At 27.8% G+C, this 18098-nt stretch overlaps 1 protein-coding gene across 1 annotated transcript; it reads right to left on the reverse strand.

Moving 5' to 3' along the window:
• Positions 1-6397: 6397 nt before the first annotated feature.
• On the reverse strand, positions 6398-13389 carry LOC112701358 (uncharacterized). The gene is made up of 6 exons (XM_029288155.1): positions 13332-13389; positions 13080-13136; positions 9338-10209; positions 9052-9235; positions 7329-8952; positions 6398-7229 (listed from the first exon to the last, which is right to left on the reverse strand). Exons 1-6 carry the CDS (start codon positions 13387-13389, stop codon positions 6398-6400), a joined length of 3627 nt encoding a protein of 1208 aa, XP_029143988.1.
• Positions 13390-18098: the final 4709 nt, after the last annotated feature.

Here is an 18098-nt window from a genome sequence, read left to right on the forward strand (position 1 = left end):
CAAAATCGTAGAGACAGAAAGAGAAAGTTAAAATTTTTTAACTAATTACAAAAATTCACCACTATCAAATAGTGTTTCACTATTAATAACTTATTAAGTGAGGATTAATAAAAAGTAAACCTGAATGATAAATTTAAAAGATTTATGTCTCTTTTTATATAGTGTTTCACTTTAAATAACTATTTTTTATAGATAGTATTCAAATGACAAACAAAATAATAAACAAATTCACGTTAGATTATAAAATTAATCTCATCCTTATAATACTGGCATTATTTCAAAATATGTAAAATAAAATAATAAAATACATTTTAATTAATGTGCACAATAAAATAAATGTAAAACTTATATAATAGCAGTCAAATATAAATAGCAATGACTGTCTTCTGTTCCAAATTACTATATTACATTACAACTTATATTTATAATTATAAGTTAAAAAACTTACAATTCTGTATTATTTTAGTTAAAAATAATATACTTTGATATTATTTTTTTAGGATTACTTACATCAAATTTTGATGATTGAAAAAAAAATTAAACCCTGTATGTCTTACTTCTTTTAACAAAAATTCAACCACTCATAAAAGTCAACAGAATGGATGGTTATAAGAGAACATGAGAAATGAAAACAAAATAATATAATCTATAACAATATCTATAACAATATATAATGGCAATACATGGTTTGGTGTCCAAGATTTATTTCCAACATTACCCTTTCTATTAACTCTTCTACTACTTGGCCACCTTGACATAACTTACCCGTTATCTTTCACCTTTAGTCGGTTTCTTTCTTTTCATCTAATCTCTTATTAGTATTATTAGCTACAGATAAATTTTTTTATTTAATTTGCTTTTAATCCAATTTATTTATCTTTTTTAAAGATATCACAAATAGAAATAGACACATGTCTAGAATTACTGACTTTCAATATTTTACTTATTAATTATTATAAATTATAAATAATAATTTTTTCGTTTACATCTATGTTTTAATTATTACTATTATACTTTTTTTAGTCTTAGTAGCTATAATTTATATAAGAAATTATTTTATTTTTGGTAGAATTTAAAAATACATTAATCTCATATCAATAATATATTTACTTTTAAAATATTTAGATACTCAAAATAACAGTAGAATTGGTCCAAATCCAAGTAATAGATGGAACAGTAATAACATTAGTGGGTATAAATTATCATTTTTTAAAAGCTTTAATTCATAATTAGTAAATTTTTAATTATTTCTAATATAATATGTTACATATATCTATAATACAGTGTATTATGATTGATAATTGTTCACTTACAAAATTTACACTATTAATTTAATATTTGAATTTTTTTTATTATGGTACTATTTTAATGTACTCTAAATTTTTATTATGTATTTATAATTTTGATGAAAATTATTCTTAGAAGAAATATTAATCTTATTTCTTAATTTTTTTGGTTCAAACAATATTAAATCATTTATATTAAAAGATTTAGATAATTCAAAAAATATTATTTATACCTATAACAATATATAATGGGAATACAGAAAGTTTGGTATCAAATTTTTTTTTATTTTACTCCTATTTTTATAATCTAAATCTATATACTTAATCACATACTTACAATCTGTAAATTTTGCAATAATCCACGAGAAAGAAATTATGTAACTGCTTCACTTTTCAACCATAAAAAAATTTAAAATAATTGCTCACTCTCAATCGTAAGATTATTAAAATAGCTTCATTTGGAAAATAGTTTAAATAAGGTCATTTTTTAATTAAATATATAAAGAATAATTTTTCTCTTTAAATTATTATCATACTATTTTAATATACTCTTGATACTTATACAATATATAACAATAATTAATGTCTAAATTTAAGTTTCAATATTACTCTTAAAAAGACGTTTATTATTAAAAAAATTCTTTCGTCAATTACGTTAATGGAAAAAAATTTCTACCATTTTTTCACAATAACCTCGTTAAGATATTTTTATTCGATGTAAATTATTGTTACAGATGTTTTTATTAGGATACATTTTTAAAAAATAAAAGTAAAATAGTTCAAAAAGGATAATTTTTTTAAAAATAAATTTACACAGAATAATTTTTCTCTTTAAATTATTAAACTTTCTCTTCTAATATATTCAAAGTACTTACACAATATATAATATCAATTACCGTTCAAATTTAAGTTCCAATATTGTTATTAATGAGAGAGGTTTATTATTTTTTTTAAATTTACACACATTAATTTTTGTGTCAATATATCATGATTCATTTTGCATATAATATTTATTCATCTAAGTTCGTAGAGTGCCTTCAAAAAATTATATTTAAGTAATTTTTTATCTTTTAACTATTTTATATTTTGGATTCAAAGTTTTGTATTTTTATTTTTATTCAATATTTATTTTTATATTTTATTATAATTCTGATAATCAAAACTATGAATATTAATTTTAATTTTTAACTTTTAGGATAAATAAAAAGATAAGACATTTTTTTATAAATTAAATTATTGAAAAATTTACTTATTATATGAGAAGTTATGTCTATTTCTTGATTATAGGAATACATATAATTCACTCTAGAATGTAATCAAAATAAATATAAATTTATTTAAATTTTTAAAATTTACATTAATTATTAAAATTATAATATAATGAATATATTCCTATAAAAATATAAAAATGACTTCATAACTATTTTTTTGTTGAGAGAAAACATGACTCAACGAGTATAAAGTCTGATTTAAACAACTATAGATAAGTAAAATAAGTAACAAAAAATAAACATAAAATTTAACTTTTTTGTTATTTGGAATAAAAATAAATATAATAAAATAAACAATTATTCTCATACGTAATGACATAAAATTTGATATTATCCTTTTTTAGAACTATTATTTTTTTAGTTTTAATCCTTATTTTTGTGTTTTATTTTAATTTTGTTAAACAAAAAGTTACTAATATTATTTAATTTTAATTTTTAACTTTTATCATAAATAAAAATATATGACTTTGTGTGCATTAAATAATAAAAAAAATACTCATAACAGAAAAAGTTAAGTTTACTCCTTCGTTATATTTATAGGAGTGTAAATAATTCAGATAAGTGTTACAAGATTTTTTTTACATTATTTTTAAAGTAGTATCTATATTTGAGTGTAATAATTATAAATTAATATATGGTGATAACTCATTGTGATTGAAGAGAAAGTAAAAGTAGAAAAAGAGAGAATAAGCCAATATAAGAATGGCGGTGAGCCAATGATAAATATGTAGATAGATAATAGTAAAAAAAATAATGAAAACAAAAATTAAAAATTATAAAAGAATAATAAAACTAAAGATAATTTAAAATATTGAATATAAATTATTAGAAATAAAAGTGTTTTAACCATTAAAATTATGCAAAAGAAAAGAGTGATTTAAATATAAATTTTTATATCTACTTTAGATTAAATAAAATTGAGAAATAAATAAATATATAAAAATTTATAAATTTTTATCTTTATTGTTACACATAATAACAACTTAATGATTTTAGGATTATACTTAAATTAATTTAAATTTAATTATTCTATATATTAAAAAAATTAAATAACTTATAGATGTTTTTATTTTTATTTAATTATTCTATGCAAAATTTCTGAATGCTTAAGATCTTAAATTTTTTCTTAAAATGATAAAGTATGATTTTACAAGTAAGTATGAAAAATAAATATCTATATAATAGTTATACATCTAGATATCTAAATCAAACAAAAAAATAATTCTTTTAGCAAATCTTTAATAATTCAAACGTTAACACAATGGATAGCTAAGAATCAAAGTGATAAATAAAAATGAGAGTTGCCATAATGGTACGGTAGTAATTGATTGCGATTGGGGTTAACAGAAGAAGATACCAAGAAAAGGAAATAAAACAAGGCAATATAATAGTAACAATGAGACTATAATAGTTATTATCCATGTAAAAAGAATGAAAAAACAGATATATCAAACAAATATTTCTATTAGAATTATGCATAAAGATAAAAAAATATTTTGAATATAAATTTTTAAATTTATTTTAAATTAAATAAGATTGAGAAAATAAATAAGTTTAATATATGAATAACTAATTTGTAAACAATGTTAGTAAATTTTTATCTTAATTTTACTAGCGGCTCAACAGGCACTACCGTGCCTGTTCAGCCGCTTTTTTTATGGGGTTTAAAGTTAATTATTTCAATGAATTTTAAAATTTTAAATTCGAATAACATAAAAATAATAATATAGAATAATCTATAATAATATAAAAATGTTCAAATTAAAATAATCATATATTACCTATCTATAAACAAACAATATGAAAATGATTTAATTATAATGAACACATACATCACCTATCTACAAATCTACAAATAACATAATTCATATAAAATAATTATTACAATATTATTTTATCTTCTTCTATCTAACTCAAAGTCATAAAAATAAATAGAAAAATACGATTGTTTACAAAAAATGAGCCATATTTAAAAGTCACTTTTTTTTCTTTGTTTAGGGACCTTTTTTTTTATGTGGTAAACCAAAGTACGGATCTGTATTTGAAGAATCTTTCTTGTGCCTACAAAAAGTGTAAAGAAGAAAAATAATTATGTCTTTTTTTTGTGATTATATATCAAACTATAACTAAAAACATTAAGATAAATCTAAAGTAATTTCTGAATTTGTACCGAGAAAAAATCTTTAGCAATTCCTCATACATCTCCTTATCAATAGATTCTTGAGCCTTGAAGAACTACAAAATTTAGAAATCAATAAAATATACCATATGACAATACAAATTTCATTATATTTGAACGAAAAGTTAACAATAAAAAATATAAAACCTGCAAAATTGAAATTTCTTGTTTGAGGTTGGATTTCCTACACATGCACAACAAAAGAAGCCATTAAACCCTCTGTAGAGCATTCAAATCTATAAGTATCCGATATTACCTCTATTTTGGGTGGTTTCTTAATCTAATGATAGGTACCTGCAATGTTGTTCTTCACTAACATCAGTTGATTCCGCTCCTATGAGTTTGTTGCTGGAAAAAGAAAAATGTTTAATTTATTCTCCGTAGTTTAAAATTATTTTTTGTAACTTTATTCAACATGAGAAACATAATCTCCGTTACAATCTCAGAGTAACCTTTTAATATTTTAGGCATATACTTTTTTCCTTCATATTTTATTAGTAAAAGAAGAACATAGAAGGGGATAGATAATAGGCATATCAATAACATTCTGATTACGATGATTGTGTTACCTTGTATGTTGTTGGAGCAATATTTCCTTTTTTATCATCTTCCAGAATTAGGTCTTGTCTGTTTTAACCGTTCCTCCCTAGCCAATAGAATAATTTGAAGGGAATGAACCTATTAGATAACATATGATTATGATTACTAACATAGAAATAGAAGTATGTATATTGAATGCAATTTTGATAGTAATTAATTTAAAAAATTACTTTATTGTCTATTGGTTGGATTGATGCAATTGCTTGCTCATCTTTCCATGCACTCCAGAGATTTTGGAATCCTTCTTCCTGTAATTGATATTTGTTAATATATTTCTAGTATATATATAGTATGTCTTAGTTAATGATAATTAGTACGTACCTGTTGCATAAAACAAATGTTCAAGTTGGTTGTCTTTATCTCCTGGCATATATTGATGAGCTCCTTTGAAATCAAATTGTCTATTAAAAAATTATTAGTCGTTAATCCTCAATAAATTAAAGTTTGTATACATAGATATATATATCAATGAAAAAGATTTAAAGATTAAAATTATATGTAGACTGAATTGTACCAAGAAGTAACTACACACACTTACTAAGAACATAAATTACCTGTGGGGAAGGTAACAATATTTCTTTGAAAACTACATTTCTGGTAAATTCACCACTTGTTCCATCTATTTTTCCTTCTTTGACTAAAATTTTTGTAGTTGACTGAGAAATACTTCGAGACAGAGCAACATATAATTGGCCATGGCTAAATACATGTTTAGGGAGATAGATCCCTACTTTAGGAATTGTCTGTCCTTGTGATTTGTTTATTGTTATTGCAAAACTCAACCTTACAGGAAATTGCTTCCGGATAAGGATAAATGGCAGTCCTGAATTTTCTGTTGTTTTGTGTTTTATCCGAGGTAAGAAAGCTCTTCTTCCACAGTGATGACCGGTTAAAATTTCTACGTCCAACATGTTTTGAAAAGTTCCATGACATAGTAACCTTGTACCATTGCATAAGCCGGCCTTAGGGTCTATGTTTCTCAATAACATCAAAGGTGCACCTCTTTTTACCTTCAACACATGAGGTGGCAACCCGCCTGTAGAAACTGAGTTAAGATATTCTTATTGATATAAATTATTAGCATCTCCTTCTACTTCATCAAATGAGACTAAATTTCGTTCTTCTCTTGGAAATTGGTTGATAATTATATCATTAAGCTGTTGCACATCATGATTTTTTGGCGTCAATATTGCCCTTTCTACCATGTAAGAAGCATCCCACCCATGAGATTGTAAGTTTGGAAATATTTCTTCTATTAACTTGTGTAACGATGTTTCACCCTCCCACGGAATTGCCATATTTGCTTGTATTCGTACAAAGTCTTCATGTATGGTGGGTTCAATTCCATCACCAATGCGCATAAGGTACTCAGCAAAAACATGATCATTAGAAGATCGCATATTCTGTCGCAAATGGAGAATTTTAGTGGAAGCCCATAATTGAGACTTAACTATAGAAGCTGAAATCATTTGTGACTTACTACCTTTCGGTACCACAGGCAGTACTTGGCGGAAATCTCCTCTCATCACCATCACTTTTCCTCCAAATGGCATATCGTTTGCTAATATATCTCTCAGAGTGTGGTCTAATGATTGCGCCGATTCTTTATTTGCCATAGGTGCTTCATCCCAGATGATTGCCGTTGTTTGTCTAATCAGCTTTGCAAGATCTGATTGTTTGCTTATGTTGCAAATGGATGATGGTTCTGCATTAATTGGGATCTTAAACCTAGAATAAGCTGTTCGACCCCCAGGCAATAATGTTGCGGCTATTCCTGATGATGCAGTTACCAAGACAATATGACCCTTATTTCTCAATTCTGCAATTATAGCTCTGTAAAGAAATGTTTTGCCTGATCCTCCTGGCCCATCAACAAAGAACACTCCACTTTCTCTTCAATCAATTGTATTCATAATGCACTTGAAAGCTTTAGACTGGTCATTGTTCAATCTTGTTACGGAACACAGGTCTTCCCGGGGTACTTCGACAGACAGTTCTTCTTGGATAACTCTGGGTATCGAGTTGTCATTGTCATTTTCATGAGTTAAAGCTGGCAAATCGTATTGTGTAATATGTTTTCTGTGCTGAAGGAGTATATCATTTATATCCCTGAGTAGCCGATTTGTGAACACTAAGGCTGTTGTGGTGCTGGTTGACGGATAATCATCCACCATATATGAAAAAAATTCATCCCATAAGCTTCTTACATCTGTAGGCTCACAAAATATTAAGATGGTTGCAAACAACCTTCGTAAAGCACATGGCAATCGTAAAACAGATGCCTCAACCAAACATTCACGGATGCTACTGTCACTCTCTAACAATCCTCGATGTTGAGCAGATTGCTTGAAGGACGAATATTGGATCTCATTCACTGTTAGCAAGTCATCCCAACTGATTGGTCCTCTGACATTAGATAATAGAATACGCAAATAGAATTTTTCTCCTTCTGAAGGTGATACAGTATAAATTCTACCGATGGATCTCCTCTGTGTCTTGCGCCGACGACATTCCTTTTCCTTGTTGTGCCAAGTGTAATACTCTGGAATTTCCCTGTACAAAAGATGCCTAGATTGTTGGTCCTCCTCACGATTTAGAGCAAAGAACTCAGTGAGCATTGTTCTAGAGAAATAATCATCATTAAGTATTTCAGGAATGGTTTGGTGATCATAAAAGCTCACTTGATGTTGATTTGGCAAATGAATTTGTAACCTTTCCACTGATGGATACATTCGGTAAAGGTTAAATTTAAATATTCTCCAACATGCCTCTAGAGCAGCAATCCATCTTGCATCAACAAACTGTTGGACCTCGTCAACATTAGAACTGTTGTGAACTTCCATTGCAACCCAGTCTGGACCCTTGTAGCAATATTTGTAGAGATACTTTATACTCTTGATGCTACTACATATCTCAACATTAATATGGCAATCATACTTTAGTAGTAGCCAAGGGTTGTACGGAACTACCCATCTATTGTCAACCGTGACATTTTGGTTAATTTGTACTGGAGTGTCGAATCGTCGCCTATATTGCGGATATGAGTCGTCACCTCTTCGTGTTTCTGCTGCGAACTCTTTTGGGTAGTTGCGTTTACATTTGCCATTTTTCATGCAGGGTGAAGATTGATCAAGTGTACCGCAAGGACCATGAATCATATGTTTTAGCACAGAATTATGTAGGTGTGGTTCTACTTCTTTAGATGGTATCTCTGCACGTACCAAACTATCATAATGCTCCGGGTCAATTAACTTGTCATTGTTTTCTAAGATTAGCAACATATGTACATGTGGCAACCCTCTTTTTTGAAACTCAGTGACATAAATATAGCTCTTCACCTTTCCCAAGACACCCTTAGTAATTACATCCTCTTTCAGCTGTTCAAATTTGGCTCGAAAAATTCTTGTTGTTAGATCTGGACGATCTTGTGGAGTTTGAACTGGGTTGAGTTCTGAAGTTATTTCAGTCCAAGATGGATTGCATGTCATTGTGAGAAAAATATCTGGCTTTCCCTCTTTAAGAACAATCGCCATTCCATCTTCATATCGTTTGGTCATGTCGCGACGGCTACCAATGAACGACGATGGTAATATTGTTCTTTTTCTTCCAACATTTTCTGAAGACAAATATATAGAGAAATATTATTAGTTTTAATAATTATTTTGGGTAATTCTTAATGATTTTTGAAGTAGCAATTAGATACAACAATGTTTACCTGCATTAGTTTCTCCTGTGTGCAAAGCATCTTGTAAACCTTGGTATAATTCAGCCCGTAATTTCTTCTGTCTATTTCGAACCCATCTTAACTTTCCGGTTTCAATTTTCACATAGTTATCAACAATATATTGTTGTAGTAGTCGTCCTGCTTGCAATACGGTGGAATGATCATCGGGGCGGATCTACAAATTTTTTAGAATTTGCAAAAAAGATTAGATACATTGATCAATTTTTCGGCATAATTTTATTGAAGTCTATACTGTGTAGGAAATGGAGATTTGTACTTGGAGCATATAACTATTATATGTTCGGCATGATACTTTGCCGCCACTTTGACTTCGGGTATTGATATCCCATCCATGAGTTCCAAATGGAAAAAGAAGAGGACATTGTAGTGGATCGTAATAGCCAACGAATTCCTGAATCCTTCGTAGGCTACCAGCATGAGTTTGCACCTTAATATATCGCCCACGAATCATTGTTTCAATGTCATCACCAACAATTATGGCTGCTACCTGCGACGCAGTTGGAAGACTATATTGTGGCTGATTAGCAGGTCGCTCTCTAATGACCAAACTACACTCATGTACATCTGACCGTTGTGCAAGCTGGCGAAACACATGGAGAAAAGGATTATACCGGTGTAGCAATTGTTGTAACTTGAAAACTAATGTTTCATGTAGTTGTGTGTTCTCCAGCATCCTATTCTGCAACTCGTGATCAGTATCATATATGTACAGTTGCAAAAACTGTGGCCGCGTGCCCTGATCCGGATGAAATCCTCCTATACTGTGATATATTGAGCCTTGAGCACGAAATGTATATATACCACGACCTGTTATAGCCAGTTGTTCGTCTATGTGCACACCACATGAAGTGAAGGAAAATACATGATTGTATCCACGAATATGTTTTCTAAAATGGTTTCCTTCTGCAGAGGGGTCCAAGAAGATTTCAAGCAATTCCTGAGGAGCATTTACTCGGGGAAGAGAGACTTTTCCCCTATTACAGCACATCTCGAACGTCTCATGGTGAAATAGACGTGCGCTACAGTAATGACATGTCCTTGGGACTGGTAGTGGAGTTCGAATTATTGTTCCATCTTCTTGAAAATTTCGAGCACAATTATGGGATGCTCGAACATTTTGTCTAATTTCTGTACTCATATTAAATTAACATATATTTGGTTACATTCATAATGAAAATCATAAAATGATGAATTTTGTAACAACTAAAAAAATAGTTCTTTGTTGATTATAAATACAAAAAATTACTTCCATTATAGTAGTCATCATAAAAAAGAGATAAGTAGCTATCAAATATTTAAGTGATGTTTCAATCATTTTTCTTGACTTTGTTACATTGTATAATATATTGTGATGTTGTTTGACTTTATTTTTTTTTAAATTTTGTCATTCAGATGTATTTAACAACTTTAATTATAAAATATTTTATTTTATTCTTTCTAAAGATGTTTTTTATTCGTTAAATAAATGTTTTTATTCTTTTAATTATAAAGAAATATTATTTATTCTGTAGCAATATAGTTTTATTCTTTTTTTAATAAAATCATTTTGTTTAAAACCTTTTATTCGAAACTGTTATAACAAAGTTAAAATCACTTACGATCTATAACAACATTATATTATTCTAAATGTTTATTATTTTCTTGTTCCATTATATATTTTTGTTTATATGGTAACACTATGTTTATCATGGATTATTTTTTTAGATTAAATAGTCAATACAATATAGATTGAGTCTGAAATAAATAATTTTTTTTAAAAAAAATACTTTCTTTATATATCATAATTTTTTTTGTATAAAGTTCTCTGTTCATCAATTGTCTTATAGCATTTTTTAGTGAATTATCTTATATAGGATATGACAATTTTTGCCTTTGGCCAAATTTTTTAGCTTGTATGTTTTGTTTCATGTTTTTTAAATGTTTAGATATTACTGGTCGAAATAATACAATACATGACGATAATATTTGTTCATATTTTATTTATTCTATTACTTCTAATAATTTTTATTTTGTATGCTTTCGCCTAGAGTTATCATTTTAATTTTTACTATTTATTTTATTTTTTAAAATATATTTTATTTAATCATTTTATGTTGTCATATTGGTGTGAATTATAATAATAAAATAATTCAACAAAATATAAAATTTTTTAAATTAATTTTTTTTCATTTTCGCTTAAGTTTCCATATTTTTCATTTTGATTGGCAAATAAATATTTTAAGTATTATATTGGTTTTTATAAATTTTTTTGTGTATAGATTTTAATTTTTTTTGTTAGGCACAGACACTCTTTTTTTATAATTAGTTCTTGTAATGATCTTAAATAAATAAATTTTTTAACATTTTATTTAATTATTTTATTTTGTCATGTTTGTATGAATTATAACAGAATGATTCAACAAAATATAAAATTTTTTAAATTACCTATTTTATTATTTTTGCTAAAGTTTACATATTTTTTATTTTAATTGGCAAATAAATATTTTAAGTATTTTATTGGTTTTTATAAAAAAATTTTGTGTATAGATTTTAATTTTTTTTGGTTAGGCACTGGCACTCTTTTTTTATAATTGGTTCTTGTAATGATCTTAAATAAATAATTTTTTTAACACCAATTATGCTCACACTTAATGTTTACTATGAATACATTAATATGCTAACAGATAAGAATAAAATAATATTTTTTTTAAATTTATTTACCTATTAAAATTATGTCACAATAGTAAATATATAAAGAAAAAAAAAGTACAATACTAACCAGTTACATTTTCTTCACGTCTACTGTTTTGATGAGATCTATTTCCATGAATTTTTGATAGTATGTAAAAAGAACACATCAACAAAATTATAAAATTTTTCATTAAATTAAGTCTGTACACTATCAGTGGTAATTGAGAGGTTACTTTTAAAGAAACAAATCATACCAAATTAAATTGATTGGAAGTAATAGAAAACGTAGAATACCCATTAATATCATAATTATTCAAACTCTGAATAACTAAAAAAATGGATAGTGACCGTAAAATACAAATACATGATAGGCAGTTAGAGTTCCTGTAAAAAGTCACCATTTGAAAAAAAATTCAAGTGTAGCCGTATAATAGATTTATTAAGTGAAGAAATTATCATTTATTTTTTACAATGTTATATATATTTATTAAAAATATTTTAACCTTTTTTGTGTATTAAATAAAACGTTTAAAAGAATTGTAGAATATTAAAAAAGATATGAAACGTAAAATTCTATTAGATATTAATTGGACCACTATTATTATGAGCATATGAATAATAGCAATCATATTATTGGAACGACAATAATGTATTTTAAATGATTTTATTTTACGGTGTTTAATTTTTCTTTAGAGATAAATAATTCGTGAATATAAAAATTATATTAAACTGGTAGCATAATAATTATCTTAAAAATAGTAAATTTATTAATTTAAATTTATGTAGTGAAGAAATTAATACTTCTCATATATCTATTTTTGATAAGAAAAAGTATAAAAAAATATCGAAAATTTAATTATTTTTGTTATATAGTGAAAAAATTTAAGTTACAATTATATTATTAACCACATATATCTTCTAATATAATTTTTTTATAATGATGCGGTGCGAGAACATTTTATTTATTCTTATAATAATATTATATAGGTCAATAATGAAAGGTTTATTGAATCAAAATTTATGAAAAAAGAAATTACTATTAATTAAATAAATATACAGGAGTTCTATCCATATTTATTACCATTTATTCTATTACTTGAATCAGTTTTATTTTTATTATGAGTATCTAAATATTTAAAAAATTTATTATTAACATGAAAATAATGTATGTTGACAATTTAAGAGTACATTCGATAGATAAATTACAAATAAATAGTACTAAGAGTACATTAACATAGAAATATTGTAGAATAATTATGATATTAATGGGTATTCTATAATTTAAATTTTTTTCTACAATTTAATTTGCCATTTAATTTGTAGAATACCCATATTTGGATCGTTTGGTATATTACTTGAACCAGCTCCGGTGTTATTGTGAGTATCTGTATATGTAAAAAATTCATTATTAAGATGAAAATAATGTAATTTGATAATTTAAGGGTACACTCAAGAAATAGATTATACATAATTGGTACGTACTAAGAGTCCAGTAACATAGATATATCGTAAAAAATAAATCATATTAAATAATAAACTAACAATATAAATTTATTACTGAGAAGTATAATTTAGAGTACCTGATATAGAGTATTGTTGAGGAGGTATATTTGTGATATCTTGTAATGGTGTTGCCATGTTAGTTGGTCCACTTGATGTATCGATTTGTTTTCCTCGTCTAATACTCTCTCGGTAACTGGCACGCCTTCTGGCAAGGTGTTGCTGCCTCTATTCTTCACTCATATTTTATCTTCGTTGTCTGGCATAGTCTTGCCAAGTTCGTCGATCACTCCCACGTGAATCTTCCATTGGTATGTTGTCAACTATAATTAATCAAAGAAACATATAAAAACAATTATACACTTTTATTTAATGACAAAAAATAAATTACAGAAGATTTTACATTATATTTAGGTGAAGTGAGAAGAATGCAGCAGAGGAAAAATGAAAGAAATTTTTTCTATTACGGAGAGATATGGAGTAACCAGTGAAGTGAGAGAGATTAAGAAAAAAAAATGGGAATAATACAACTGACGGAGTAATTGATGTGAGAGGAATCAACTGATGCAGTAGTGGAGAATTAAGTAGTAGAATTTTGTAACTGATGCAGTAACGGGATGTGAGAGAAATTAACGTGGAGAAGTTATATTGAGGTGAACGTGGATGGAAATGAAATAGTAGAATGTTGTAACTGGAGGTAGGTTACTAAAAAGGATAAAAATGGAAAGAAAAATTGGACACTAAAAATGGGTTTTCCCATTATATATTGTTATAGATTATACATAATAATAATATAATTTTTTTACTTTTCTCAATTTAAATTTAATTATTTTATATTTCTTACATATATTAAATAATTTAAAATATTTTATTTTTAATTATTGATATTAAATTTATAATTTTAAAAATAAAAATATAAAAATATTTTTTTAACTCAATAAAAAAGTGGCTGAAAAATTAAATTAAAAATATTATAACTTAATAGACACATTCAAAGCTTTTAAAGAAATACAATAGAAGCATTATCATTCTGAAAATACTCTTTCTATATTTAAGTATAATTGAGAATACAAATCTACTCTGTCGAATATTTCACCTCATATATTATCTAAAATTTTAAATTATAATAATTTTATATTACTTCTTTATTGTGTGCTTTTATAATTTAACATTTTAAAGATTTTTTATAGTCATTTAAATTTTAACAAAATATGATATAAATAAGATCACGTTAATATTAAAATAAAAAAATACTTATCAAATACATTTCAAAAATATATAATATATTAACAAAAAAATAAAATTAATTTCTTAAAAATAATAGAAAAGTGGCTGAATAGGCACTTTAGTGCCTGTTGAGCCGCTAGTCTATAACAATATATAATGAGAAAACTCATTTTGGTGTCCAATTTTTTTTCCATTTGTAACACCCTAAATTAACATTCTACCTTTAAAGGCCTTTAAGTAGGGTGTCACACTTAATATGAAAAAGAGCAGATAACTAAATTGTTAGGTAAGAAGAGAAGGAAAATACGCGCGAAATCGAGTAGTACTAAAAGGATAAAATTGAACAAAACTCAAAGGGGCTCAAGCAAACATAGAAGAATTCCCATGAACACGGTTCTAAAGGAGATAGTGCTTAAAGGTAACTATGACGAAAAGGAAACTAACGCATCCTAACTAATTTCATCGAAGAAACTTCCATCCTTGTGTCATGTCCTATCCTTGGCTCGGGTTATCGGATTCTTCTTCCTCGGTTTCGGAGTCAGACTCGAGGTGTGCCACCTTAGATGACCGCTTCTTAGATGCTGAAGCGTTCCTATCTAGGAAGGTTACGACGGGCAGCTGGGGTCCTTCTTCCACGAACTCTCGATCTAAGTAGATAGTTTGGAGCACGGTAGTAGTGGTCGCAACTACCCACGCGTGCTTCGGGGGGGTCATACTCAGAAGTTACCTTCGGGGGACACTGCGTCGTCTCTATCCGCTGTGCCATGTTCCTCTGGAGACAGTATGGGAAAAGAAAGGCAGTGAGAACCTAACGTCTCAGTAGGAGTGCTATGCAACACCTCCATATCCATCTCCAGCCCACGTGCGGGATTTTTAAAAAAGAACGTATAACGTGGCATGTAATATGTATCTTTCTTGTAAAACATGTGTGCAAAAAGGAAAGCATATAGGAAAATAGAAGGATAACATCTTAAGTAACATCAACATAATCATAATTAAATCTAAAAAAAAACATAAACATTAAACTTTCATTCATGCTTTCTTCTTTCTTAACTTTTAACTTTTATGGAAGGTATTGAGCTCAAACCGGTATAAATGAGAGTCCCCTTCCCTTACCGAAGGTTCTTATCTCGAGTGTCTTGGCGATCACCTTCCCTTACCGAAGGATCATCTCGATCGATCACCCTCCCTTACCGAGGGATCATCTCGATATCTTGTCTTTGGGGGTCACCTTCCCTTACCGAAGGATCATTCCCTCAGTTCAATTTACAATCAAGGTTATTTAGACATACACAAGAAAAAGTTACATCAATAAAGATATCTTATTATATAAAATTGATGGGAGTTTCCTTCCCTTACCGAAGGTTCCCAAAGGTTTGCCGATCACATTCCCTTACCGAAGGATCATCTCGATTCGATCACTTTCCCTTACCGAAGGATCATCTCGATTATCTTGTCTTTGGGGGTCACCTTCCCTTACCGAAGGATCATTCCCTCAGTTTAATTAACAAGTAGGGTTATTTAGGCATATACAAGAATATATCATGCAAGAGGAGAGACATATACCATGATAAAATAAGCATGTTGAATAAGACTTTATAAGAAAGAAGGTACTCTCGTCCCTAGAGGTGTATAATATAAAATAAATGTACATTATAAAAGATAGAATAATTTAAATAATTGAATAAAATAGTTATAAGAGAGCATGTACTCTTTTTAACTCATGGAAATATTAATATTAATCTAATGGTATAAAAGTCAATATAATTTCATGTAATAAAATGAGGGATATTAATTAGCTGAATAAAATAATTATAAGGAAACATGTACTCTTGACCCTAAGAAGATATCAATGATATAATGTATAAAATATAATCTACGTGCATATTGTAAGAAAGTGGGTATTTGAAATACTTGGATTAAATATTATAAGAAGCATGTACCTTTGATCTTTAAAATAAAGGAACAATAATAACATAATGATATAAGGGGTCATTTAGTTGCATATAACAGAATAGGGTTCCTTGAACAAGACACAAAAAGGAGCATGTACTCTCAACATTAAAGGAATAATAATAGAAGAGATCACATGGATGCACATAGGATTAAATTTTTAAAACAAAATATTTGAGAAAGCATGTACTCTTGACTTTAAAGGAATAATGATAACATGATGATATAATAGATCACATGGATGCACATAATACAATAAGGTATGTTAAATAATTTAATTAAAATATCATAAATGATAGCCATGTAAGAGATCACACATATGCCTATATGTTGTACAAGACATAAGATGGCATGTACTCCCGGCCCTAAGGGAATATTAATACAATAATATAGGATATTGAATAAGCAATATAAGAGGGCATGTACTCTCGCCCTAAAGGGAATATTAATAACACAATTATATGAAAGAGCACAAAACGGGTATAGTAAATAATTGGATGAACATCATAAGGAGACATATACTAACGATTCAAGAAGACATGAATGACATGGTGGACAGACATGATCAACATGAATAAAGGATGAGTGAAAGATAATTAATGACATGATAACATTCGTGAATGGAATAAAAATGGAACATAACACATGCCAAGTATTTTAAAAAAACATAATTCCCTACACTTTTCCTAACGCTTCCTTGTTGCCTATGAGCTTGCCTCTTGTGTTCCTTGTGTTTGCACACAGAATTTCTTTGTAAAGAGAGAAGGGAGATGATTAGTATTTGAGAGGAGTGATTTTCTACCTATGGGTGCTCCCCTATTTATATACATTTGGGGATAGGGTGGTTGGGATATTTTAAATTCAAACGGAAGGCGGTTACTAGATTCCTATCCATAATTCAAAATTCTAAGCCCAGCTTCCAACTGACTTTCGAATTTCAAATTAAATTTTTGTTTCTAGAAGGGGTGGTTGTTACACCATTTATATCCTTCTTAATAACTTACTTCCCGTTACAGAATTCTTACTACTTCATTTCCATTCACGTTCATGTCCATATAACTTTTTCCGTTAATTTCTCTCACATCACATTACTACATCAGTTACAGAATTCCCACTACTTAATCTTCATCTCCATCTATAATAACTAATAGGATACTAATTTCTCCTCTTAATCTCTCTCACTTCACTAGTTACTCCATAATAGAAAAAACTTTTCTTCATTTCTCCTCCATTTTCTCCGGCATTCTTCTCACTTCGTCTAAATATAATGTAAAACCTACTGTAATTTATTTTTTCTCATTGAATAAAAGTGTAAAACTATTTTTATATGTTTTTTGATTAATTACAGTTGACAACATACCAATGGAAGATTCACGTGGAAGTGGTCGACGAACTTGACAAGATTATGCCAAGCAACAAAGACAGAATACGAGTGAAGAACAGAGGTAGCAACACCTTGGCAGAAGGCGTACCAGTTATCGAGAGAGTATTAGACGAGGAAAACAAATCCATACATCAATTGTTAAGTAATTTTTGGTAAATTTTATTATATTTGTGATATTCATTAAAATTATATTTTATTTAGTTTTATCTTAGTTTTAGTTTGTACTATTTTGTTCTGAGTACAATGTACTTTGTAGCTTCACTCTAATTATTTTATTAGAGTT

The sequence above is a fragment of the Arachis hypogaea genome, chromosome 7, assembly GCF_003086295.3.
Source record: "Arachis hypogaea cultivar Tifrunner chromosome 7, arahy.Tifrunner.gnm2.J5K5, whole genome shotgun sequence".
NCBI classification, from domain to species: Eukaryota; Viridiplantae; Streptophyta; class Magnoliopsida; order Fabales; family Fabaceae; genus Arachis; species Arachis hypogaea.